Source organism: Gadus morhua, chromosome 19, assembly GCF_902167405.1.
Source record: "Gadus morhua chromosome 19, gadMor3.0, whole genome shotgun sequence".
In the NCBI taxonomy this organism is placed as follows: Eukaryota; Metazoa; Chordata; class Actinopteri; order Gadiformes; family Gadidae; genus Gadus; species Gadus morhua.
In genome coordinates, this window is record NC_044066.1 from 14,482,871 (window position 1) to 14,508,477 (window position 25,607).

The 25,607-nt window shown below is 48.6% G+C and overlaps 3 protein-coding genes across 6 annotated transcripts in view; 2 read left to right on the forward strand and 1 right to left on the reverse strand.

Moving 5' to 3' along the window:
• The window catches only part of LOC115532271 (L-threonine dehydratase catabolic TdcB), a 59,976-nt gene extending 49,010 nt beyond the window's left edge, over positions 1 to 10,966 (reverse strand). For 3 of the 4 annotated variants that reach the window (XM_030341938.1, XM_030341941.1, XM_030341940.1), the window contains exons 1-3: positions 10,840 to 10,966; positions 9,798 to 9,978; positions 5,073 to 5,254 (exon numbers count right to left, since the gene is read on the reverse strand). In XM_030341938.1, coding sequence (XP_030197798.1) covers positions 5,073 to 5,254; positions 9,798 to 9,978 — 363 coding nt within the window. In that variant the 5' untranslated portion in view covers positions 10,840 to 10,966. Of the gene's footprint in view, positions 1 to 5,072; positions 5,255 to 9,797; positions 9,979 to 10,462; positions 10,551 to 10,839 lie in introns of all 4 variants that reach the window. The other variant, XM_030341939.1, reaches the window with a different exon arrangement.
• Positions 10,967 to 10,984: 18 nt separating this feature from the next.
• LOC115532264 (mitochondrial tRNA-specific 2-thiouridylase 1) lies at positions 10,985 to 16,571 on the forward strand. The gene is made up of 11 exons (XM_030341927.1): positions 10,985 to 11,186; positions 11,386 to 11,551; positions 11,658 to 11,764; positions 12,001 to 12,123; positions 12,662 to 12,834; positions 13,287 to 13,340; positions 14,022 to 14,088; positions 14,474 to 14,574; positions 15,347 to 15,491; positions 15,926 to 16,008; positions 16,171 to 16,571. Exons 1-11 carry the CDS (start codon positions 11,105 to 11,107, stop codon positions 16,324 to 16,326), a joined length of 1,257 nt encoding a protein of 418 aa, XP_030197787.1. The 5' UTR covers positions 10,985 to 11,104; the 3' UTR covers positions 16,327 to 16,571.
• Positions 16,572 to 17,220: 649 nt separating this feature from the next.
• celsr1a (cadherin EGF LAG seven-pass G-type receptor 1a) overlaps positions 17,221 to 25,607 on the forward strand; it is a 94,526-nt gene continuing 86,139 nt past the window's right edge. Inside the window, 1 exon segment of the mRNA XM_030342458.1 lies at positions 17,221 to 21,106. Within this exon segment, the coding sequence (XP_030198318.1) occupies positions 17,458 to 21,106 (3,649 nt within the window). The 5' untranslated portion in view covers positions 17,221 to 17,457.

Below are 25,607 nucleotides of genomic sequence, written 5' to 3' on the forward strand. Positions count from 1 at the left end.
CACCCAAAGGTACTTTCAATTTCAAAAGCAACACGGCCGAGTCGGCGTCTGATTTGCAGTCTTCTTTTTCTTTCAGTTCACGCTATTCCTGAAAAGCTTGCTCAACGTTTACTCGTGTCTGGCCTCTCTGTCGGTCAGTCTCCCTTTTCTCTTCTTCTGTTCCTCCGACATTGGGTTTCTCTGTCTCTTTTTAGTCGGCTGATCTATGATGAATATAACAATCCCTTAGTTACTTGTGTTTATATCGAGCCGGTTCCGCGTTTGGGGGTCTGTGCCGTAAAGCACCAACGCCCGGAGTTCAGAACTTTCAACGCTCCAACGCGTGACGCTTAGCCACGATAGCCAATCAGCGTGGAGCTTGACCCGACATCACCGACAGAGAGTAGTGACCCTTGCACAGAAGCATACGGCCGACATCTTTCTTTATTCTGGGGGTGGAAATAGTAACATAGTTACGCCATTAAATGCGTTTATGGAAACATTTTTAGCGAGAAATGTGCATTTTACTTTCATAATGTTAGATCGCTGAATGTGAAGGATGTTTGGTTTGATAGTTATGACGAAGAGTGAACGCTCCGTTCACTTGCATGGACAGAGTCTCTGGTTGCTAAGCAACCTCAACGTCTTGGCGGACTATTTCTCTGCTGATCAACACTACGAATGCTGGAAACACACCAGACACACCATGTGAAGTTATTTAACCCGATTATCGTTATTTATGAGTCCTTAGCCCAAGTGAAGGAGTTCAAGTACCTCGGGGTCTTGTTCTCGAGTGAGGGTACTATGGAGCGTGAGATTGGCCGGAGAATCGGAGCAGCGGGGGCGGTATTGCGTTCGCTTTACCGCACCGTTGTTACGAAAAGAGAGCTGAGCCGCAAGGCAAAGCTCTCGATCTACCGGTCGATCTTCGTTCCTATCCTCACCTATGGTCATGAGGGTTGGGTGATGGCCGAAAGGACGAGATCGCGGGTACAAGCGGCCGGGATGAGTTTTCTCAGAAGGGTGGCTGGCGTCTCGGGATAGGGTGAGAAGCTCAGTCATTCGTGAGGAACTCGGATTAGAGCCGCTGCTCCTTTACTTAGAAAGGAGTCAGCTGAGGTGGTTCGGGCATCTGGCAAGGATGCCCACTGGGCGCCTCCATTGGGAGGTGTTTCAGGCACGTCCAGTGGGGAAGAGACCTCGGGGAAGACCCTGGACTAGGTGGAGACCTCGGGGAAGACCCTGGACTAGGTGGATAGATTATATCTCAACACTGGCCTGGGAATGCCTCGGGATCCCCCCGTCAGAACTGGTCAATGTGGCCCGGGAAAGGGAAGTCTGGAGCCCCCTGCTTGAGCTGCTCCCCCCGCGACCCGACCCCGGGTAAACGGATGACGATGAGATGAGATCGTTATTTATATCCGAGATTATTTAATCTAACCCGATCTAAACTCTATCATGCACCCAAACACGGCGGCGTTTGGGTTTCCTACCTCGGACTCTAGCGCAGCCACAGGCGCGTTGGGCGCGTTGAACCATTTTTGTGACACACAATGATCAAGCGTCAGGTTAGGCGCGTTACTCGCGTTATCCAACGCGAGTAACGCGGTTGGTGTGGCCGTACCATTAGTCGATTGATCCATGATGAATGCAACAATTGCCTCGCAACTGGCTGTTTATATCTAGCCGATGCCATGTTTGGGTGTGTGTCTGTGCCGTAAAGCATTTTCGAAACTACAATCTGACTACATTTTCGAGGATACTTCCGTTGCGTCACATCCGGATTGTGTCGGTCCGAACAGAGCAAGTTGCATATGCGCTTTTTCACTGGAGAGGCGACATGGGTAAATGACACACCCACCAATCGACCCAGAAATGGATGCAGAACCATCAGCATAACTCTCAACCTGCATACTTAATGTAATTTTGGCTAAAAAAGTTGCATAGTGGGCCTTTAACTACTCTGGTCTACTGTTGCATACAGTGTTTGCCACACATTGACGGGACTATGGCGTACGCCATAGTATAATTTCGGCCGCTATAGTTTCAACAAAAATAAATTAAAATAAAAGACAAACTCAACATATCCGTGTTACTTTGTTTGGGTTAAACCCAGAAGTCTGTATTAAGGGCAGCTGCGGCTGGTTCAGACTACACGATTTCAGCCTGATTTTCCCCTGATTCATCTGTCACAGTCAAATTTGCGAGTAGTACATGATTTTGAAAAGTCGGCAACGAGACGAGGTCTTGTAATGTGACATGTTTGCGATCTGCAAATTTTTCGTCTGCGACGTTCGAAAACCACACAACGAAAATTTTGGCATGGGGGGTGTAGTCTGGAATTATGGACATTGGACCTAATTTCCAAGTTATTTATCATTGGAGACCGTTTTCAACACGTTTGATTCAGTCCTTCTGGTTGCAGAGATCGCTGGTGCTAGGCTAGCGCAGGTCGATGGTTTCTGCTATCCTGCCAATAAAAACAGTTTTAACCACTTCACAGTACACCTGAGGCAAATCAATTATAACGCCAGACTATCAATATCAATGTCTGTGTTGATAGAATAATGTTCAGTGTTTCCCCCAGCACTGTATGGTTAAGGCGGCCGCCTTAACAACAATAGGGCCGTCATGCTGTCATTAGCTGTTACGTCTTTCTGACCAATCGCAGTTCAAGGCCCACCTGGGGCACGCACGTGTGTGTGTGTGTGTGTGTGTGTGTGTGTGTGTGTGTGTGTGTGTGTGTGTGTGTGTCTGTGTGTGTGGGCGTTATTCGATAGCCTGGTAATGTGTATAGGCTTACGTACGGTGGGAATATTCATACTGGTTTAAATAATAAATGTTATAGTATTTCCCATCTTTGCTGAGCAAGAGTTTTGTTCGAAAGTTCAGTGATTGAAACAAATAAAAGCCTGGGCTATTGAAGTTTTACGGTAGGCCTACCACTGTCAAGTGGACCGGGTTGAATTCACTGCAGTCTCTCTTTTATATCCATCATACCAAATATATTTAATTACTGTTCTTCTCAACACTCTCTGACTCACTAAAAGGCTAGCAGCACAAAATCAAGGGATATTTAGAATATAATTTTGCGATTAATCGTGAGTTAATTGACATTAATGCGATTAATTGCGATTACATATTTTAATCACTTGACAGCATTAATTATTATGCATTAATAAAGCAAAAAACACGTTGGGAAAAAACAAACTTCCATCAGGTACAAAAAATAAGTAAGGGATAATGTATAGAACGCCGGTCATTATCGAGAAAATAAGCCCCGACAGGGCGAACAGGACACCGTGTCTTGCTTCACCATGAAGGAGCTTATTTTTCGATAATGACCGGCGAAGTTCTATACATTATCCCGCTTATTACACTGCTACTTCCCAAAACGAAACAATTTATTTACAATGTATTTGTTACCAGCATTCATAGTGTTGATCAGCAGAGAAATAGTCCGCCCAAGACGTTGACGTCGTCGCTTAGCAACCGACAGCGCTTGGGTTGAATCATATCCCGCTTATTACATTGACAAGTTACCGGACAACGTGCAGAGTGATAACAAAGGCAAAAAGTCCTTTTGTTTACCTTGACAGCGGTCATTATTCATCCGTTGCCAATGAATTATCCAAAAATAATTGACCGCCAGAAGTTGTGAAGTGCCCATGCAAGTGAACGGAACCTTGAAAAGACCTGTGTAATAAAGCTAAATAATGCGTTGGTAATCAGACCCTCCTGGGTTTCGCGATGTCGCAATTTGCAATTTCAACGCAACATCAACCAATCACCGCGAATTGAGGGCGTTGTCGCAATTTTAACTAACCACCGCAACTTTCCCGCAAATTTGACCAATCAGTGGCGTCGACAAACTACCTTCTGCCTTACTTCCGTGTTTACTACGTTCAAGCGATTCAAGCATTCATGCAGCATGTGCGCGTCCAATGTTTCACACTTGCCGACCAAAATAACTGCGAAAGATCGTGAAAAGCAGTATCCTGGTATTCTACATGAAGGCGGGGGAAAATTATTTTGCACTGCATGCAACATTGTGGTTGAACATAAACGGAAATCTTCCATTGATAAGCATATTGCCACCACGAAACATAACTACAGAACTCCAGAACTGCAGGCCGGACGTCAGACGATGAGGCAGATCACTATGACACAGGCTGGAGGGACTGGCTGCTATAAAGCTTTTTCAATGGAATTGAAACGGCACCAACTGGTGGTTGTATATATTATTGCGAACTGAAACCCTCACCAAAGACCGCAGGGCCATGAGATCCCTAAGGATTGGTTGTTTGACATAGACAAAAACCTTTAGAACATATCATCTATGGACCAATGTCTTTAATCTGACATAAAGGGAAGTCTATACAATAAATATTAAAGAACCAAGGAGCCATTGACTTCTAAACAGGGTGTGGTTTAGAACGCGTTAAGACTTGAATGCTAATATCAACATGAAGATTGACTCCTATGATCTTTTAACAAGATGAAATCCACATATTTTCAATCAGGGCGTTTCATCAAAATGGGCGTGGCATGAATGAATGAATGAATGAATGAATGAATACTTTATTGTCATTGCCAGGCATGTAACTAAAATGAACACAGTTCACAGACAGAATGTTGGATTTGAGCGGGTCTAACTTAGTGGCTGTTGGGGACCAAAGTTCAAACTGCTCAAATAAGATGAAGTCGATTGACAAAACAACATGGCTGCCAGAGGCTCAAAATCGTCCAAATTTTACCTTGACCCAATCATCTTGAGTCAATCACCACCAAACTTGTTGTATTTAAAGAAGCATAGGTCAAATTAACCATGATGGTCTTTCAGGGTCTTATTGGTCTGCTTTAGGCTTGGCCCCCGTTAAATGGTGCTTTCAGCTTTAATTATTTATTTAATTATTTGTGATCGCGTGCTTCTATTTGTATTTCGTGGTCAAATGTTTCTGTTGTTACGTTTCTGTTGGCATGTTAATAGTCGCCTACTCATGGTTGTGTGTTTGTACCGCTTCCTGTCATGTGTGTGTGGTGATAGGTTTGTAACCCTTCGTGTCCAAGCACACAACAGCATGTGGGCTCACCTGTATGAGGACGGATCTGGAGAGGGGGGCGGTCTCTGGCATCACCACCTTGCCCTTGGAGCCGTAGTGCTTGGAGGCGTACGCAAACGCCTTCCCATAGTTCCCTGCAGACATGGTGACAAAGTGGCCTCCCTTTGGCCTCCTGGCGAACTGATTGGCTACTCCTCTGATCTTAAAGGAGCCTGGGTAGAAAGAGACATAGAAAGGTAATATATGGTTTATTACATTATAGACGTTTGATAAGCCTAATATTTGGCTTACTACATCGGAAATGGTTGATAAGCCTAATATATGGTTTATTACATCAGAAATGGTTCATAAGCTTACTGTATAGTACAGGCATGCAAACTGGCTCGGGGTGAAAAAGGTGAGAATGATGCGTGAGCTGAGAAAAACACAGACCCACTATAGGGTTCCAGGTTTATACTCCGGGGAGTTTTCTTTTACATTTTTTAATATATTAGGGTTAGTCACAAGCTAAAAAAAATTACAGGACTGCGCACAATTACGAACAAAGCATTAATTTATTATGTGCAAGGGCAGCCCCAATAGGTACATAACTTATTACAAAATTAAGAAAGAATATTGAGAAGAATAAAAAGAGGCGGGAGGACAGGGCAATAGGTACGGAAGCCGAGAACGGCCATCGATTATTTATTTTTTTATGCACTGTTATCTCGTGATAACGACTTATTATCTCGTTTTCTCGATATAACAAAGGTCGTTTTCTCGTGATAACGAATTAATTATCTCGTTTTCTCGATATAACAAAGGTCGTTTTCTCGTGATAACGAATTAATTATCTCGTTTTCTCGATATAACAAAGGTCGTTTCCTCGTGATAACGAATTAATTATCTCGTTATCTCGATATAACAGACAGACTTTTGGCGCTGGTTAATGTGATCGTGCTGATTTCAGCCTACGAGAGCTTCCACTGTCTGATCCAGGTGTGTCCCAGGGAGGTGAAAATGGCAGATCACATTATTGATCAACGCATCAGGACCTACTTCAACCAAGGTCTAACACAGGAAGAAATGCATTGTGCCTTTCTGTAAGAGATGGCTTTCAGATTAGTCCTCGACATTTAAGAAAAAAACATCTCGTTATCACGAGAAAACAGGGATTATCTCGTTATCACGAGAAAACGAAGGGGAAAAAATATCTCGTTATCACGAGAAAACGATCTTTGTTATATCGAGATAACGAGATAATAAGTCGTTATCACGAGATAACAGTGCATAAAAAAATAAAATAATCGATGGCCGTTCTCGGCTTCCGTAAATAGGAGTATGCCATTATTTATTTTTCTTCTTGGCCTGGACCAGTGTCTCAAGGGCCCGCTTTCTTCACTCGGCTATATCGACTAGTATGTATCAACACAACTGGTGACCCGCTGAAAAATTCTCTTTTGGCGCGTTTCCACTGGAGGGTGCGTTCGGTTCAGTTCGCAAAGTTGCGGCACGGTTCGCGTTTCCACCGCCAAAAGTGGGCGTGACATAGGGATAAAAACAAACTGCGAGGTATTATTCTGGACAATGGACGTGTCGCGTAAAACGTTAGCTTGGGCGAACAAGGAGGTGGAGCATGGACCTATTAAAGAAGACAATACTTTATTAAAGCATGCAATTGTGATGTAGAACAAAATAGAAAGAAAACAAAGTGCTTGCATGATATTGAAGCCTACAGCGATCGTTACTTAACTTGTGTGGTGGTGCCTTATCATTTGTTTACCCTCACGTTGCCATGGCAACGCGATTGCACTCTCATTGGCTGAATCGATGAGAACGTTTTAAATAATATAAGGTCGCGGGGAGACGAAGCTCTGTTCGTTTGTATATTTTATTTACGTTACCATATTTTTGTTATGTTTGTTTTGGGAATCAGTTCTTGTCGTTCACCTTCGGGATGTTTACGTAGCTGCCGCGGCGATCGACATCCGGCCTACCATGAGGGTACTGTCGGCGGTGGAAACGCTCGGTGGAAACGAGGCATTTAAAGGCTCCGCTGGGCTCACGCTTGGCCGTTTCAGATGGTAGGCGACTTTCCGCTCACGCTGTCGGTTGGCCGCGCGGCTTCACGAGCGCGCGCATGCGTTCGACGAGCACGGAAGCGACAGTTCCACGGGAGTGCGCCCACTTGTCGTGCCGCCTGACAGAATGCTGCGCCTTCTCTCTGTCCGCTCGCCTCTCCATTGAGAATGTATTAGCAGGCGCTACAAGGACTCCATGGCTGACCATCAGACCCCCCCCCCCCCCCCCCCAAATGTTTTCTCAACGGATCTCCACGAATCACACAAGTGGTCAATTTTGTCTGCAAAACGGCGAATTTCGCCGAAAGGTGACTAGTTTGCATGCCTGATAGTAGGAATGGGTCTGACAAATCGAATACTCGAGTACCTTACCTGTCCAGTAGGTTGGTGGACAGGTAAACTCGAGTTTGCACATACACACTCAGATGAAATGAAGTTTAATCTACTATAGTTTTCTGAAGCAAATGTATCAATTTTCTGTGTGGCGTGTGCCGTGCAGTGTGCACAACTCCTAAATTCAAAAAGTTGAGAGATGGCGGTTAGAGCAAAGCGCAGTGAAGAATGGAAATATTTTACAGAAATAGGAGTTCATAAAGTGGAATGCAAAATATGCCAAGAGAAATTGAGCTACCAGAGTACTACAAGTACTATGCGGCAACCCATGCTCCTGAAACACAACGGTGAGTTCGGGAAGGCAGACCAGCAGCAACCAAGTGTGTCGGCTATTTTCACCGCCCAAGGGACTGAAACAGATGGGAAACAATAATATGTCCCCTTTAATACATTAGAATATAAGCCTATCATATGGTATATCACATTAGAAACGGTTTATAAGCCTAATAAGTGGTTTATTACATTATAAATGGTTTATTGGATTAGAAAATGGTTCATAAGCCTGATATGTGGTTTATTACATCATAAATGGTGTATTGCATTAGAAATGGCAGTCTTTCAAGACTGCCAGAATAAAGCCTCTCCTCAAAAAAACAACTCTTAATACCACCGACATCCAGAACTACAGACCGGTATCTCTTCTTTCATTCCTGTCTAAATCACTGGAACGTGCCGTTGCTAACCAACTGTCCTCCTATCTCTCATCTAACAACCTCCTTGACCCTCACCAGTCAGGTTTCAAGAAGGCACATTCCACCGAGACGGCTCTCCTCGCGGTGACTGAGTCCCTCCGTGCTGCCAGAGCCTCGTCCCTCTCATCGGTTCTCATTCTCCTCGACCTGTCAGCAGCATTTGACACAGTGAACCACCAGATCCTTCTTGCCACTCTTGCCGAACTTGGCATCGATGAATCTGCTTTTTCCTGGTTCACATCCTACCTGACGAACCGCACCTATCAAGTGACATGGAATGGCTCCTTGTCCAAACCTTGCATGCTTGAAACTGGTGTCCCTCAAGGCTCTGTACTTGGGCCTCTTCTGTTCTCCCTCTATACCAGGTCTCTGGGCTCGGTAATTGCATCACACGGCTTTTCCTATCACTGCTATGCTGACGACACTCAGCTATTTCTCTCTTTCCCCTCATCTGATAAAACCCTGATTGCATCACGCATATCGGAATGTCTGGCGGACGTCAGCACCTGGACAACCGCCCATCACCTGAGGCTTAACCTCAACAAAACCGAGCTCCTCCTAATCCCAGGGAAAGATTGCCCACACATGGACTGGTCACCGTCGAGAACATCACTGTATCTCCCTCTCCAACTGCCAGAAACCTCGGTGTGGTATTGGACAATCAGTTATCCTGCACTGCAAACATCACTGCGGTCGCCCGATCCTGCAGATTTGCACTTTACAACATCCGCAGAATCCGGCCCTTCCTCACAAGGGAAGCAGCTCAGCTTCTAGTCCAATCACTGGTCAACTCCCGCCTCGACTACTGCAACTCACTCCTGGCTGGACTTCCTGCCTCTGCGATTAAACCTTTGCAGCGCATCCAGAATGCGGCAGCGCGCCTCGTGTTCAACCTACCGTAGTTCTCCCATGTGACCCCCCTCTTCCGGGACCTCCACTGGCTCCCTGTAGTAGCTCGCATCAAATTTAAGACGATGGTACTGGCATACAAGGCAGTCGATGGAACTGCCCCTGCCTACCTCCAAGCATTGCTAAAGCCACACACCCCAGCTCGCTCCCTCCGCTCAACTACCTCAGCTGGACTTCTGGAACCGCCATCGCTAAGAGCTAGCAAAGGCCGTTCAGCAAAGTCACAACTTTTCTCGGTTTTGGGACCTCAGTGGTGGAACGAGCTCCCTGCAGCTCTCAGGACCGCAGAGTCGCTCACTATCTTCCGAAAAAGACTGAAGACTCACCTGTTCAGAGTCCACCTCGACACTGCATAGCCACCCCCCCCCGCCCTTCTGGCAACCATTGTACACTGTATTGTATTGTATTGTACTGTATTGTATTGCATTGTATTGTATTATAGTACTTAACTGTGTAGCAACTGCAGTAGCTGCTATCATGGCTGTAACACGGCGAAATGATTAGCCTAGCGATTCTGGTACTTGCAATTGGTTCTATGATCATCCTTTCTGTACCGACAGCGATATAGTGATGCACTTCTTATGACAAATGTACTTATTGTAAGTCGCTTTGGATAAAAGTGTCTGCTAAATGCCCTAAATGTAAATGTAAATAAATGGTTCATAAGCCTGATAAATCAGCTGTCTTTTTGAGTGGCCTACCTGTCTTCTGCATGTTCTCCAGTTTGATGTGTATGTTGCAGGGCACCGGGGGCGGAGGCAGGGAGGTCTGACACCAGCAGACCATGGGCGTGTGCACCACCCCCAGCGGGCTCCCCCTCACCGTGTCCCGGGCCTCCATCAGCAGGCTCAGGGTGACGGAGTCAGCGGTCACATCCCCCATCTACCCATTCAGTCACAAACACACAGCACACACTTTGTTGTATACAGGAAATGGGTTAACCTACACATGTTTGCGCACTAATTGTATGTACGTCCTTGCACTTAATAATAATAATAATATTACTAACAATTAATAATACTGGGAATTGTGTAGCATCTTATTCTCCTAGCTATCTTTGTTGTATACGGGGAACGGGTCAACCAACAATTGTTAATTCTTTGCACTTGTTTGTTTGAACATCCTTACTAAAATGTAAATGTGATTCTATAGAGCAATGTGTTTTTGTTAATATTAATTTGTGATACGACAGTAGATTAATTCGGTTTTGAATAAATGCAGAAGATAGAGGTTTAATGACCCAAGGAACCCTCTGATACTGATTGAATTTGAACACTTTGTGATTTAAAAAAATAGTTTTTTTACAGTCGTTGTGTAACTATTATAGAAAAGCGAAGTTGTCGAAAATGAAAAGATCCACACACACCGTAGCGTTAATCTATCGGGAAAGGTAGTCTGACGTCAAGAAAGTAACGCCACCTGCGGGCGCAGCAGAGCGGGAAGATGACCTGTGTCTTGCGGAGAATGGCGTAAAATTATCGGATTTTACTTTTTTTTCTCGAAATGTGAGACTCATTTATTTCAGTAACATTGATAGAATGACGAAGATTAATATGTTGACGATTACATAATACGAATGACTATGTTTAAAACAAAACAAATTTGGTTTTTGGTCCAGTGGAACTTTCAAGAAGATAACGGTTTAAGTGCTGACCCGCCATTCCCGTACAAATTCGCGAAGATGTGTCAAACTTTTGTTTGGGGAATCACATGTATATCAGTGAGACATGTGTATCTACCAACCGTATTATTTATTCTGGTTATTGTTCGTTTTGTTTGGTTTCTGCTAGCTTCCCTACGTCCACTCAGGACAGTCCCGACTCTCTTCAAGCGCAGATTCACTGAGAATGGCAGAACTATGGAGGGGGGCTCGTTCCTCGTTCCCGGTCGGACTCATTTTAGGGGTGCACAGCTGTCATGTCGGCGCCCATCGGCAGCGCTTTAGTGGCCTGACTCCTGTGTTGTATAAGTTAAAATATCAATATTGGAGATATAACATTTGTAAATAATGGGTGTTATTAGACATGTGGTTTGTGCGATGTCCGGGGGCGTGGACAGCTCTGTAGCCGCCTTATTACTGAAGCGAATGGGTAAGAAAACAACGATTGTTGTGTAACACAATTCTATTTATAAGGAATGTCGCAAATGTTATGAAAACGGTATACGCACGCACGCACGCACGCACGCACGCACACACACACACACACACACACACACACACACACACACACACACCGATATTACGTTTGTCATTGGTATCGAAGAATACTTTGTCTTTGGTGTCTTCAGGTTATCATGTCAGTGGTGTGTTCATGAAGAACTGGGACTCTTTGGATGAGAAAGGCGTCTGCACCTCAGACAAGGACTGCGAGGACGCCTATCGGTCCTGTCAGGTCCTCGGCATCCCGTTCCATCAGGTCTCCTACGTCAAAGAGTACTGGAACGAAGTGTTTAGGTACTTAAGTCACCTCGGCAAATTCCTAAATCACACACAATGCATATTATGTTGTCTTTTATGTTTTTTTATCGCGTTGTAAATGTGTATCTCATTTCACGGCCAGTGATCTGTTGAGCGAATACGAGAAGGGCCGGACCCCAAACCCCGACATTCTGTGCAACAAGCACATCAAGTTCAAGCATTTTTGCAAACATGCTCTCAACACTTTAGGTAGGTGTCAAATATGTGCGTTTTATATGATTAACTTATCGGATGATCTTTTCATCTGAAAGTCTGCACCATGTACCTATTCAATGTTCAGCTCCTGAGACGATAGATTAGTCGGTATGCAGTTTGATCATAAGGTACATTTCACATTTATTTAAAAACTGTCTTAAAGTCCTTAATCCTTTGTATTTAAACAAAGTACTTAAGGGATACTTTAGTGTGGTGTATCGTTTGTTTAGATGCTGACGCCATGGCAACGGGTCACTACGCCAGGACGTCCCAAGAGGACGAGGAAGTGTTCCGGCAGAAGAACGTAGCTCCACTCACCGGCCGCTTCAAGGACCGCTTCGAGGTCCGCAACCGTACGTCTCCGCCCATCACCTCCGCCCACACCATGACATCATCATCATCATCATCGGGCTGCACTCATGACATCATCTCAACCTGTCCCTCTACACCAGGGGTCACCAACCTTTTTTAACCTGAGAGCTACTTCATGGGCACTGAGTCATACGAAGGGCACCCAGTTCTATACACTCTTCTAAAATAACAAATTTGCTCAGTTTGCCTTTAGTTATATATTACTATTAATTATTAATTATACTCATCTATGTGAAGACATGTTAATTAATTAAGTCATGTTAATGATTTCTCACAATAATTACCAACAATGACTTAAAAAAGGTGGGAAAGAGTTGTTCAAGAATGAGTAGTTCTATTTTTAGAACAGGCCTGCGGGCGCCTCATGTGGTCCTTGCGGGCGCCATGGTGCCCGCAAGGACCCGCGGGCACTGTGTTGGTGACCCCTGCTCTACGCTCACAATGACATCACCATGACATCATTCTCAGCCCTTTCGTTCTACACTAATAATGAGATCATCTCTACGTCTCCTCTACCAGCGGTGAGGTTACACCAGGGTGCCGACCCCTTTAAAGACCAGACCTTCTTCCTCAGCCAGATCTCCCAGGAGGCCCTGCGGCACACTATGTTCCCGCTGGCCGGACTCACCAAGGACTTTGTGAAAAAGATGGCGGCCCAGGCTGGGCTTCACCACGTGCTGACAAAGAAAGAGGTGACGACAAACATGGCCGACTGACGTAGAAAACTCAGTCAAAAGTAAACTGATAGTGGACCAATGAATAGATTCAGGATTATAAAACATCTAAGCCTTAAGCCTGGATAAATGTTTACAACAATACAAGACAATCCTGTTTATTCAAGAAGAGAGAGCAACTATTCAGAATCGAGTGGAAACTTCTGAGAACGTTAAGAACCATGAACACCGACACAAAATATGGTTAGAAACGGAACGGAACTGTTGTGAACCATACACTGGGCTCACTGTCTAAACAGCGGTCTAGGCGGACATATGGAGGTTCTGAGTTTGATTCCCAATATCCACAACTTAACTGCACCCCTACCTGCCTAAATAAATTACGTGTATCTGAAAGACTGTCAGTCATCGTGGATGACAGCGTGAAGGTGCTTGTAAAATATGATGAACTGTTTGCTGTTTGTTTCCAGAGTATGGGAATCTGCTTCATTGGCGAGAGGAATTTTGAAGACTTTATCCTGGAGGTGAGGAAGTAGAATATACCATATGAGTGAATGATACACATACCATTATAGGACTTAATAATTACTCCCATTGTAGGGCCTAATGATATGCAAGACATTATATATAATTGCCCTATATTCTTTGTCTGTTTTTTATTTATTTTATTTTGAATTCCTGTTACTATCTGGTAGTGTCCACTGTGACACCCTCTAACTTCTTAACCTCTACAAATATTAATTATAATGTCGCAACCCGGCTCTAGGGTTGGACAGCAAAGGGAGCACAACACATGACTGAACTTAGTGTAACTAAAGCTGGGCAGACACTGTACGATATTTTCAATTGTTTGACTCAGCACCAGCTCAAACTGTACGACTAAAATCGCAGGGTTAAAGAGTTTGCAGCTCGTGATTCATGTTCTCACACTATACGGCACGATGCGCTGATGCGGCTTGCTTTACCCTCACGAGGGGCGACTCGAATTTCAAACCGTTTTGTTTTTCTTGCGACCATACGATCGCTGTTCGGGAGTTGGTCGTGAGTTGTTCCCGCTTCTCGTTACCCTGTGTATACTGCACCGTGCACGACACACGACTAAGCCGAAACTCGGCCCGGACCCAGAAATAGTCTGACAAGTGAAAAATCGGCGCAAAATGGGCCAAAAATGTGTGTGTGTGTGTGTGTGTGTGTGTTCCTCCCAGTACCTGGAGCCCCAGCCAGGAGACCTGGTGTCTGTGGAGGACGGGGCCGTCATGGGTCGCCACAGAGGTGAGTTCCCCCCTCAGTCACACCTTTGCTCCAGGTGCCTACTGTCCCAGAAACGCCCTCGCCTCGCATGTATCTGAATGAAATAATAAATACATAAACAGTATAGTGCAATATAGCTCTATTTATATATCTATGTATCTATTTAACTCTATATAGAGATGGATGGATCTACAGATCTAGATGGGATCTATAGATCTAGATAAAGATGTATCTATATCAATAGATATATCTTGATCTATATTTAGAGATATATACACAGTTCGTTTATAACGTGTGTGTGTGTGTGTGTGTGTGTGTGTGTGTGTGTGTGTGTGTGTGTGTGTGTGTGTGTGTGTGTGTGTGTGTGTGTGTGTGTGTGTGTGTGTGTGTGTGTGTGTGTCTCCAGGCTGGTTTACCCTGACCCTGGGTCAGAGGGCCCGGATAGGGGGGCTGAAGGACCCCTGGTTCGTCGTGGACAAGGACGTCACCACCGGAGAAGTTTTTGTGGTGAGAAAGTGAAAAAGGGGTTTTATGTTGTAATATTTACCTTCTCTATGTTATTGTGTTTCTATACTGAGCAGAGCAGTTGTGACAGAGGATACAGAGTATATACCGATACAACATCTGGCATTGTAACTATTCGTGGCACTTGTTCTTTTTGAAAGTTTCTCTTAAGATGGCACCAATACTCGATTCCCTTACTACTGTTTCTGTAATTAATATTACAATGATTATACATCTAGCATATATAATAATAATATCCATGCCATACCAAGGATCCATATTTCCATGTTTTTCTGGCTTGGTTGCTCGAACGCACTTAGGTCAGAGATGACGTGTTTCCCATTCCGACTATTCACCTCTGACCGTTAACGAATGCAGCATAAGACCATATTGTTTGTGATGCTCTTTGCCTGTGTAGTAAATGTCGCCGATACCGGCTTCTTCATTTTATGCAGTATCGGAGGAATTTCCGATACTGGTATCGGTATCAGAACAACTCTAGGAAACTCCAGGTCAAGCCGGTAAAATCCGTTCCTTGTTTTCAGGCTCCAAGCCTGAGATCCAGCTAATGGAATCCAGTTGTTGGAACCAAAACCTGGCAGGATCTTTCGTGCAACTACAAAAGTTTTTTTGCTAATCTTTTTGGTGTACATTAATATTCTTCTCAGGTGCTCCATGATCTCTTACACATTTGCGCAATGTGTGACGGAGTTGGCCTGGGGGTCATACGGCCACGAGTCACATGTATCACCATGATGTCATCGTTATGTCATAGGGTCCGACAACCAACCACCCGGCCCTGTTTCGGGACACGCTGCAAACGGGCCGTTTCCATTGGATAACGGTAGACCCGCCTCCTGTGCTCGTCAAGACCCAGATGATGGACTGTCACTTCCGCTTCATCCACCAGATGCCTCTGAGTAAGAGCTGCCTCTGGGCCTGCCTGCTGATGAACGTATGAATGAGGAATGCATGCATGAATTAACGGATGAATGAATGGATGAATGAACGGAGTAATGCATGCATGAATGAACGTATGAATGAGCATATGATTGAACGGAGGAATGCATGCATGAATAAACTGATTAATGAATGGATGAAAAAACGGATGAATGAACGTATGAATGCATGCATGATTGAACGTGTGAATGAATGTATGATTGAACCTAGGAATGCATGCATGAATGAACATACGTATGAACGAATGCAAGCATGAATGAACGTTTGAATGATGGTATGAATGAACGTATGAATGCATGCGCTGCAGCCTCTTGGCAGGGTTGGGCTGCTCAAAACGGTGGGAACTAGGCCCCCCAAATGCCAAAGTCGTCCTTTCCTTCTGGTTGTTCTCCAGCTCCCTGCACTGTCACTCTCAACATGGACGGATCGCTGTGGATCACACTCTCCCAACCCATCAGAGCAATCACACCTGGACAGGTACACACACACACACACACACACACACACACACACACACACACACACACACACACACACACACACACACACACACACACACACACACACACACACACCCCTCTCTCCTCTGGAGAGGTAACAGCCAAACCCCCTCTTCCTCCCCCCCCCACTTCCTTCCAGTTTGCGGTTCTCTACCGCGGTGGTGAGTGTCTGGGCAGCGGGAGGATCCTGCGACTCGGCCCGAGCCAACACACCCTGCAGCTGGGCAGGGAGCGCATGGCGGCGGCAGCCTCTCTGGTTGGACCCCGGCCCGGACCCCCGGATCAGGCTAGCTGAGAGAGGCTATGCTGGGAGCAGGCACAGCCGTGCCACGGCTATGCTACGGCTACGCCACGGTTACCTGACACTGCGGTAGACAACCGGCGTCGTATGACTCCATCTGACTTCCTACTGTGTTCAGAGACAATATTCAACAGAAATACACAAACGTAAAAGAAACAACTGTTTTTGTGTGTGTTTTTTTTAAATTGTCCAAAAGGTTACAAAATGTATATGATGTAAATATAAAGTGGTCTCCTGAACGCTTTGTAATTGTGTGGTTTCTAATGGCCTGAAACAGACTTTATTCACCACCAGGGGGAGCTCTGCTACTGTTTTCCTTCACTGACCGGCGGCGCTCTCAGCCGTTTGATGTCCACAGATAGAAACAGCAAACACATCTAACACACATCACACAACCCGCTGTTTAACCTTCCACTCGCTTTTCTTTTTTAATGGTGTGTAAATTAGTACTGGACCTGATAAACGCGTGGTGTAACCTTGATGGCATTCCAGGACATGCCTTTACGTTTTAAAACGTAAAAACACAACGTTCACATAAGATGAAGCGACGTGAAGTGACATGATACTGGTGGTGTATGTTTTATTTTTTATATTTCTGAATTTGGTAATTTCATTGATTTATATATTCCAACAAACCCGTTTCCAACAAACCCGTGATGAATAAAGTAGAAATTGAACTAACTAACTAAGTGAAATACCTCTCAGAACAATCAAGTGAATAAACGACCCCCAACATTTTAATTTTAATCGATAATCACCCAACAAGTGTCCCAGGACTCTCGAATCAGCATGAGGACCCAGCGGGGGGGGGGGGGGGGGGGGGGGGTCCCAGAGGAGAGATCCCAGCAGGTTTATGGTAATCAGCTCCTGAAGGAGGAGGAGGAGGAGACACGGAGCCATTTTGTAGTCATTTAAAAAGTTGCCGTCAGACTCCGCGGCCGCTTCAGCAGACCGCGGACCCCATACGGACCCCAGGGGCCCTTTCCCGGTGCCACTCTAGACCCGTCCGTCACCATGAGGAGTAAAAGAAGCAAGACGAGGAATAAAAGCAAGACGCGGAGCTGGGCGAAGAAGAGTTAGTGGTTAGGTCGTGTTCCTGTGAGTGTGAGTGTGAGTGTGAGAGCCATGGAGGTCCTACCTGTGTGTTTGTGGCTCCGGGTGTGTGTCCTCCTCACCGCGCCGCTGCTGCTGAGGGGTCTGGAGCTGGACCTCTCCGAGAACCTCCGGCCCGGAGCCCTCCTGGCCGACCTCTCCCTCGGTCCCGGTCCCGGTTGGACTTACACAGTGAACCGGACTTTATCCCCCGCGGTCACCCACAGCTGGTTCCGAGTGGACTCGCGCACCGGGGTCATCCGGCTGTCCCGGAGGGTGGATTGCGCGCGCGCGTTACGACCCCCGCAGAGCGTGTACTTCAGTACCACCTCGAGCACGTCCGGAGACGTGATCCTGACCCGGTTCAACGTGCACGTGCACGGCCAGGACTGCTTCATCAAGTACCGGAGGAAGAGCGCGGCGTCCCGTGAGAAGCCCGACTTTCGCATCGCGCAGGTCATGACCCTCGGAGGGGAGACCCCCTGCTGGGCCGCAGGTAAAGTGCTCGTGAATGTCACCCAACTTTTGCCCGCCTTTGCGCGAGACGTCCCGTTAGAGGACGCCGTGTGTACCGTTGACGGGCTGCACGCGGTTTTCTTGCGAGGGAACTTATTGCTGGCCGAAGACTTTTGCCGCGCACCGCGCGAGCAGAGCGCGCAGGTGGGTCTGCGGTGCTTGCTGCAGACCCACTTGAATGCGCGCGGCGTGTCCAGGGGTGTGGACGTGCCAGCGCACGGGGTTTCCGTTCCAGCGCGCGGCGTGTCCGTGCGCTTGGTCTTGCGTGTTGTGTCAGCGCCCGTGCCAGTGGGAGAGCATGGATATTTATCTTTAGAGTCTGATCGCGAGATGTACAATGACCCACAACAACAACAACACCGAGACCACCCGCGGGGCAGGAGGAGCGTCAACAACGCTCCTACGTTCAAGATGCCCAACTACCAGCTGTCCCTGGCGGAGAACCAGGAGGCGGGCACGTCGGTCATCACGCCGCGGGCCACGGACCCCGATGAGGGCGAGGCGGGCCGGCTGGAGTACGTGATGGAGTCGATGTTCGACAGCCGCTCCAACGACCAGTTCACCATCGACCCCCGCAGCGGCACCATCAGCACGCTGCGCCCGCTGGACCGCGAGGTCAAGGACACGCACGTGTTCAAGGTCACAGCGCTGGACCACGGCACCCCGCGGCGCTCGGCCACCACCTACGTCACGGTGACCGTGTCCGACACCAACGACCACAGCCCGGTGTTCGAGCAGACGGAGTACCGCGACAGCATCCGGGAGAACGTGGAGGTGGGCTTCGAGGTGATGACCATCCGCGCCACGGACGGCGACGCCTCGGCCAACGCCAACATGGTGTACAAGATCCTCAACGCCGACGACAACCCGGCCTTCGAGATCGACGCCCGCAACGGCCTGGTGCGGGTCCGCGAGCGGCCCGACCGCGAGGCGCGCGACCGCTACACGCTCATCGTGGAGGCCAACGACCAGGGCCGCGACCCGGGCCCGCGCAGCGCCACGGCCACCGTGCACATCGCCGTGGACGACGAGAACGACAACTACCCGCAGTTCGCCGAGAAGCGCTACGTGGTGCGCGTGCGCGAGGACGTGGCGGTGAACACCAAGGTGATCCGCGTGGAGGCCACGGACCGCGACCAGGGCAACAACGCCAAGGTGCACTACAGCATCATCAGCGGCAACGTCAAGGGGCAGTTCTACATCCACGCGCCCACCGGCGTCATCGACATCATCAACCCCCTGGACTTCGAGAGCATCCGGGAGTACAACCTGCGCATCAAGGCGCAGGACGGGGGCCGGCCGCCGCTCATCAACGGCACGGGGATGGTGGTGGTGCAAGTGGTGGACGTCAACGACAACGCGCCCATGTTCGTCAGCACGCCCTTCCAGGCCTCGGTGCTGGAGAACGTGGCGGTGGGGTACTCGCTGCTACACGTGCAGGCCATCGACGCCGACTCGGGCGAGAACGCCCGCCTGGAGTACCGGCTGGCGGACACGCCGCCGGGCTTCCCGCTCGCCATCAACAACAGCACGGGCTGGGTGACGGCGTGCGGCGAGCTGGACCGCGAGTCGACCGAGTTCTACAAGTTCCGCGTGGAGGCGCGGGACCACGGCGTGCCCGCCATGTCGTCGGCGGCGAGCGTGAGCGTGACGGTGCTGGACGTCAACGACAACACGCCGGCCTTCACGGAGCGGCGGTACGAGCTGAAGATCAACGAGGACGCGGTGGTGGGCACCAGCGTGCTCACGCTGACGGCAGTGGACCGCGACGTCAACAGCGTGGTCACCTACCAGATCTCCAGCGGGAACACGCGCAACCGCTTCGCCATCACCAGCCAGAGCGGCGGCGGGCTGGTGACCCTGGCGCTGCCGCTGGACTACCAGCAGGAGCGGCAGTACGTGCTGACGGTGACGGCGTCGGACGGCACGCGCGCCGACACGGCCAGCGTGTCCATCAACGTGACGGACGCCAACACGCACCGGCCCGTGTTCCAGAGCGCCAGCTACCAGGTGTTCCTCAGCGAGGACCTAGCGGTGGGCTACGTCGTCATGGTGATCGCCGCCTCCGACGAGGACACGGGCGAGAACGCCCGCATCACCTACCTGATGGAGGAGAAGGTGCCCCAGTTCGCGGTGCACCCGGACACGGGCGCCATCACCACGCAGATGGCGGTGGACTACGAGGACCTGTCGTCCTACACGCTGGCCATCGTCGCCCGCGACAACGGCATCCCGCAGAAGATGGACACGGCGTACGTGGAGATCATCGTGGTGGACGCCAACGACAACGCGCCGCTGTTCCCCCGCGACGTCTACCAGGGCTCGGTGTTCGAGGACGCGCCCGTCTACACCAGCGTCCTGCAGATCTCCGCCATGGACAAGGACTCGGGCTCCAACGGGCGGCTGAGCTACACCTTTGCGGGCGGCGACGACGGCGACGGCGACTTCTTCATCGAGCCGTACTCCGGCATCATCCGCTCGGCGCGCAAGCTGGACCGCGAGAACGTGCCTTCCTACAGCCTGAGGGCCTTCGCCGTGGACAAGGGCGTCCCCCCGCTGCGGGCGGCCGTGGCCGTGCACGTGGCCGTGCTGGACATCAACGACAACGCCCCCGTGTTCGACCGCGACGTGCTGGTGGTCCGGGTGGAGGAGAACCGGCCCGTGGGGTCGGTGGTGGCGAGGATCGGCGCCACCGACCCCGACGAGGGCACCAACGCGCAGATCATGTACCAGATCGTGGAGGGCAACAGCCCCGAGTTCTTCACGCTGGACATCTTCAACGGGGACCTGACGGCGCTGGTGGAGCTGGACTATGAGAGCCGGCGGGAGTACGTGATCGTGGTGCAGGCCACCTCGGCGCCGCTGGTCAGCCGGGCCACGGTGCACGTGCAGCTGGTGGACGTCAACGACAACGTGCCGGTGCTGCAGGACTTCGAGATCATCTTCAACAACTACATCACCAACAAGTCCAACAGCTTCCCGTCGGGGGTGATCGGGGCGGTCCCCGCGCGGGACCCCGACGTGGACGACGAGCTGAGGTTCAGGTTCGAGTCGGGGAACGAGCTGAACCTCCTGGATCTGAACAACCGGACCGGGGAGCTGCGGCTCAGCAAGGACCTGGACAACGACCGGCCGCTGGAGGCCGCCATGACCATCTCCGTCTCAGGTAGGACCCCCCGCACTCGAAAAACACTCTGACACCGTCTTCTCACCCCTCACTTCCTCAACCCTCATCTCCTCAATCTCACCTCCTCACCCTCTGAGTGGTTGTTGACACAGATACCGTAACACACAGTGACACAGTGAGATCCATGATTCAGTCCCGAGGGGTCGTCTCACTCGTTCGACAGAGTTGTACACAGAAGTCAGAGTCTCTTGTCAGAGCGTTCTCATATCGGGCTGATCTTGGCGGGAATCTTGAGAAGTTGTTATTCCTATGACAGAGACTCGAAAGGGGCGGCATGTGGCGCAGGAGGTAGAGCGGGTTGGCTGGTAACAGGAAGGTTGTAGGTCAATCCCGGGCTCCTCCTAGTGTCGAGTTGTCCCTGAGCAAGACGCCTCACCGTGACTGCTCCCGACACCACCGTCGTTGTGTGAATGTGTTCATGAATGGGTGAATGCAGTTCATTTACCATGAGTATGGAGCGGTTAGTACGCTGTGGAAGCCAGCAGGGCCGCTGAGCCCGCTGAGTGTTTGCTCCGGGCTCAGACTAGGATCCGGTTCTTCTGCCCGGGTGCCAAGGGTGATGGATGTTTTGTTTGCCAGTGGTTGGTGGTGTGAGGGAAACGGTGGGAAGGAGCGTAACGCATGGGGCCAGGCAGCCTCTCTGGCAACTGACTTCATCGAGTCACACAGCACGCACCATATCAGAGACACACACACACACACGCGCACGCACACACACACACACACACACACACACACACACACACACACACACACACACACACACACACACACACACACACACACACACACACACACACACACACACGCAGATTCCTGTTTGACACATTCTGCTGGCAGCGGTGTGGTTATATCTGCTGAAGATGTGGAGCAGCCTGTAGAAGATCCCCCCCCATTCAGATCAAAGCAGGCAACTCATTCTCCTGGTGGTTTTATTTGGGGCTGAACTTGATTTAGTTTCGGGTGGGGGGGGGGGGTCCGGTAAGGTGGAGACAGAACGCAGTCACGCACAAGGAATGTCGGAAAGATGCCTCTTTACAGCGACACAGACTTTGTTCTCGGGTGTCAAACATTAGACAGAAACAAACGCATTCGGGCATTAACTCCCAAACTGGCCCAGAAACGAACACACACACACACACACACACACACACACACACACACACACACACACACACACACACACACACACACACACACACACACACACACACACACACACACACAGCAAGATAATACCACTGACATTCATCAAAATGTCAGAATTGGTACATTAGATGTCTTGAGAGAATAACTACCCTGTCAGAGATTGCAGAACAATCATATCATCTCTCTCTCTCTCCCTCTGTGTGTGTGTGTGTGTGTGTGTGTGTGTGTGTGTGTGTGTTTGTGTTTGTGTGTGCGTTTGTTTCTGGGCCAGTGTGTGTGTGTGGGTGGGGGGGGGGGGTGTATCTTGCTCTCTCTCTGTCTCTATATATTTATATATAGTACACTCTACGTCTCTCTCCATCATTCACTCCATCACTCACTCTTAAGTATTAATCTGAAGCATATGTTGGAGGCCTGCAGTTTTCTAACGGTAGCTCAATAAGAATTGCATTATATACAGTACAGACATGTGTATCTGACTCCCTAAAGTAAAATTTAATAGGACAGCTTTTTTGTTTCAGTCCTCTGGGCCCATGTTTGATTCAGTCACACTGATAAAAAATATCGGAAAATGATTCCAGATGTTAAAGGCCCACTATGCAACTTTTTTAGCCAAAATTACATTAAGTATGCAGGTTGAGAGTTATGCTGATGGTTCTGCATCCATTTCTGGGTCGATTGGTGGGTGTGTCATTTTCCCATTTGGCCTCTACAGTGAAAAAGCGCATATGCAACTTGATGTGTTCGGACCGAGCGCTTCCGGATGTGACGCGGCGGAAGTATCCTCGAAAATGTAGTCAGATTGTAGTTTCGAAAATGCTTTACGGCACAGACACACACCCAAACATGGCACCGGCTAGATATAAACAGCCAGTTGCGAGGCAATTTGGCTTGATTTACCTTAATATAACAGGCTAGGAGTCATTGCGATGGTTCCATTATACATTTTTGTTCGATTGTTCGTTGTTTCAACTCCCCCTTGCGCATCTTGGCGGAGAAAATGAATATGTTTCTGCCGGCGACCCGCCGCCCACTCTCGCGGGAGTCTCGGGTCTCGCGAAGTAACGAATTGCTTTGCGGCACAGACCCCCAAACACGGAACCGGCTCGATATAAACACAAGTAACAAAGGGATTGTTACATTCATCATAGATCAGCCGACTAAAAAGAGACAGAGAAACCCAATGTCGGAGGAACAGAAGAAGAGAAAGGGGAGACTGACCGACAGAGAGGCCAGACACGAGTAAACGTTGGGCAAGCTTTTCAGGAATAGCGTGAACTGAAAGAAAAAGAAGACTTCAAATCAGACTCCGACTTGGCCGTGTTGCTTTTGAAATTGAAAGTACCCTTGGGTGAACTTTTTCCTTGTGGTATTCTTGATGTTGATAGTCTCTGTACAAATGTGTTTGCTCAACCATTTTGTTGTGAGCCCTGTAAAAATTGTTTTCTCGACCGTTTTGTTGTGAGCCCTGTATGTTTCTAGCTTGCTTGGTTGCAGGCATATAAACACCTTTGTTTCCATTGGTGTTTTGCTGTTTGTCTGTCTCGTCCCCCAGATACAGACTGAATCCCCGAATCCAGGTTCTTGTTTATTTAGATTATTATGTTGGCCAACACTCTCACACTGATTGTTCTGTTCAACCTAAGATAAAACAATTATAATCTAGGATATAAATTCTCCCCGTCAACTATAAAAAGGATGGCTTTATGTTTATTGCAATACAAATACACCATTTTAAAAATGTATAACCTTGCCTACACTTTATGAACATTTACTTCGGACATGGCTCCACGCATTCGCCGGCTTCTTTGAAAACAAATGCACATGGCTCCCGTAGAAGTGCATGGGGAAGGGTCGTCAACGAGTTGTTACGACAGTGTTGTAAAATATCTACTACGAAGCTGTAGGGGGCGCTGTGTAGAGAAATGTGCGTGCCAAAACCAAGAAAACAGCGAAGAAATTCCCGAAGTTGCATAGTGGGCCTTTAAAGTTCGGAAAAAATCCAGGCTGTTGGCTGAGATAACTGGAAGATGTCTCTATGCAACGCTTCTGTTGCCGTTCAGATATTGACTTTTTATTGATTTCGTTCAGACTCACAGCTCGAGAAGATGTGGAGCTGTCTAAAGTTTTATGGCCCTTCTGGGTCCCTAAGGGCCTCTGACGCCCCCTCCCCCCCAGGACACACCCACCCTGAGGTCAAATGTTAGCTAACCATTAGCAATGTCGTGGTGACCTTTCAACCCCGCCGGGCGGGCCGCTTGTGTGAGGAAGTGCCTGGAGCAAGGGTGGGCTGGCTAACGCTATGCTAACGGTATGCTAACGTATGCTCCTAGCAGCAGGCTAACAGCAAGACACTAACAAGCACTGAATGCTGCTTTTGCCGTCCGTCTCCTAACAATGCCCTGCACTCATCTCTATGAGTGAATTATAAACTCACACACACTCTCTGTCTCTGCCTCTCTGTTTCGATCATCTCTCTCTCCCTCTCTCTCTCGTTTTCTCACTCACTCACTTAGTTATTATCTGGTCACTTTATCCGTCCAATCGCTTCGTTTCCACGTCCCCCACCGTCGACGCCCCTCTTCGTTCGGCTCAGAGTCTTATCGCTCAAACATAGAAAACTAACCCCACCGACCCCGGGACCGTAAGTCATGAGGTCAGCACTCCCTGTTTTTGCCGCCAGGTGTGCGGTTGATTGGTCTAAACGGACCCTCTAGTGTCACATGACGCATGGGGGATGAGGTCCGGATCAGCCTACCAGAGTGGCCGATCCGTCCGTCATTCACCTGGGGCGACCCTCCCACTTGTGATTTCGCTAACGGAGGGGGTTTTGAATTGGCTCGACTTTCTTGCCAATACGCATCATACCGTCGTCCTTTAAGACACTGTTCACTTCACTGTTTAGCAGGCATTCTCTGTACTCCTTACCCTTTAATTGTATACCCTTGAGGGGTTTAGATTCCTTTTGTGTGTGTGTGTGTGTGTGTGTGTGTGTGTGTGTGTGTGTGTGTGTGTGTGTGTGTGTGTGTGTGTGTGTGTGTGTGTGTGTGTGTGTGTGTGTGTGCTACTGGATGCCTTAAATGTCCCTATGGGATGATTAATGTATCAATCTATCTATCTATCTAAGACAACGGTGTTTGAAAGTTTGAAAAATGGTGAAAAGAAGTTTGATAAATAACATACGGTTGTACCTGGGAGACGGAATGAGAGCTGAGATCATGAGTGTTGAGTTTTCAGGCGTAAAGCGATGTTGGATCTCTCCCAAGCATTTCACATGTCTGTACTTGTCCCTTTTAATTACTTCAACGATGCCGTAATGGAAGCGAGGTCG

Coding starts and splice junctions, on each gene's coding strand:
- LOC115532264 (XM_030341927.1), top strand. CDS start 11,105: ATGGGTGTTATTAGACATGTGGTTTGTGCGATGTCCGGGGGCGTGGAC. Junction 14,089..14,473: donor CGTCATGGGTCGCCACAGAG/GTGAGTTCCCCC, acceptor GTGTGTCTCCAG/GCTGGTTTACCCTGACCCTG. Junction 16,009..16,170: donor GAGCAATCACACCTGGACAG/GTACACACACAC, acceptor ACTTCCTTCCAG/TTTGCGGTTCTCTACCGCGG.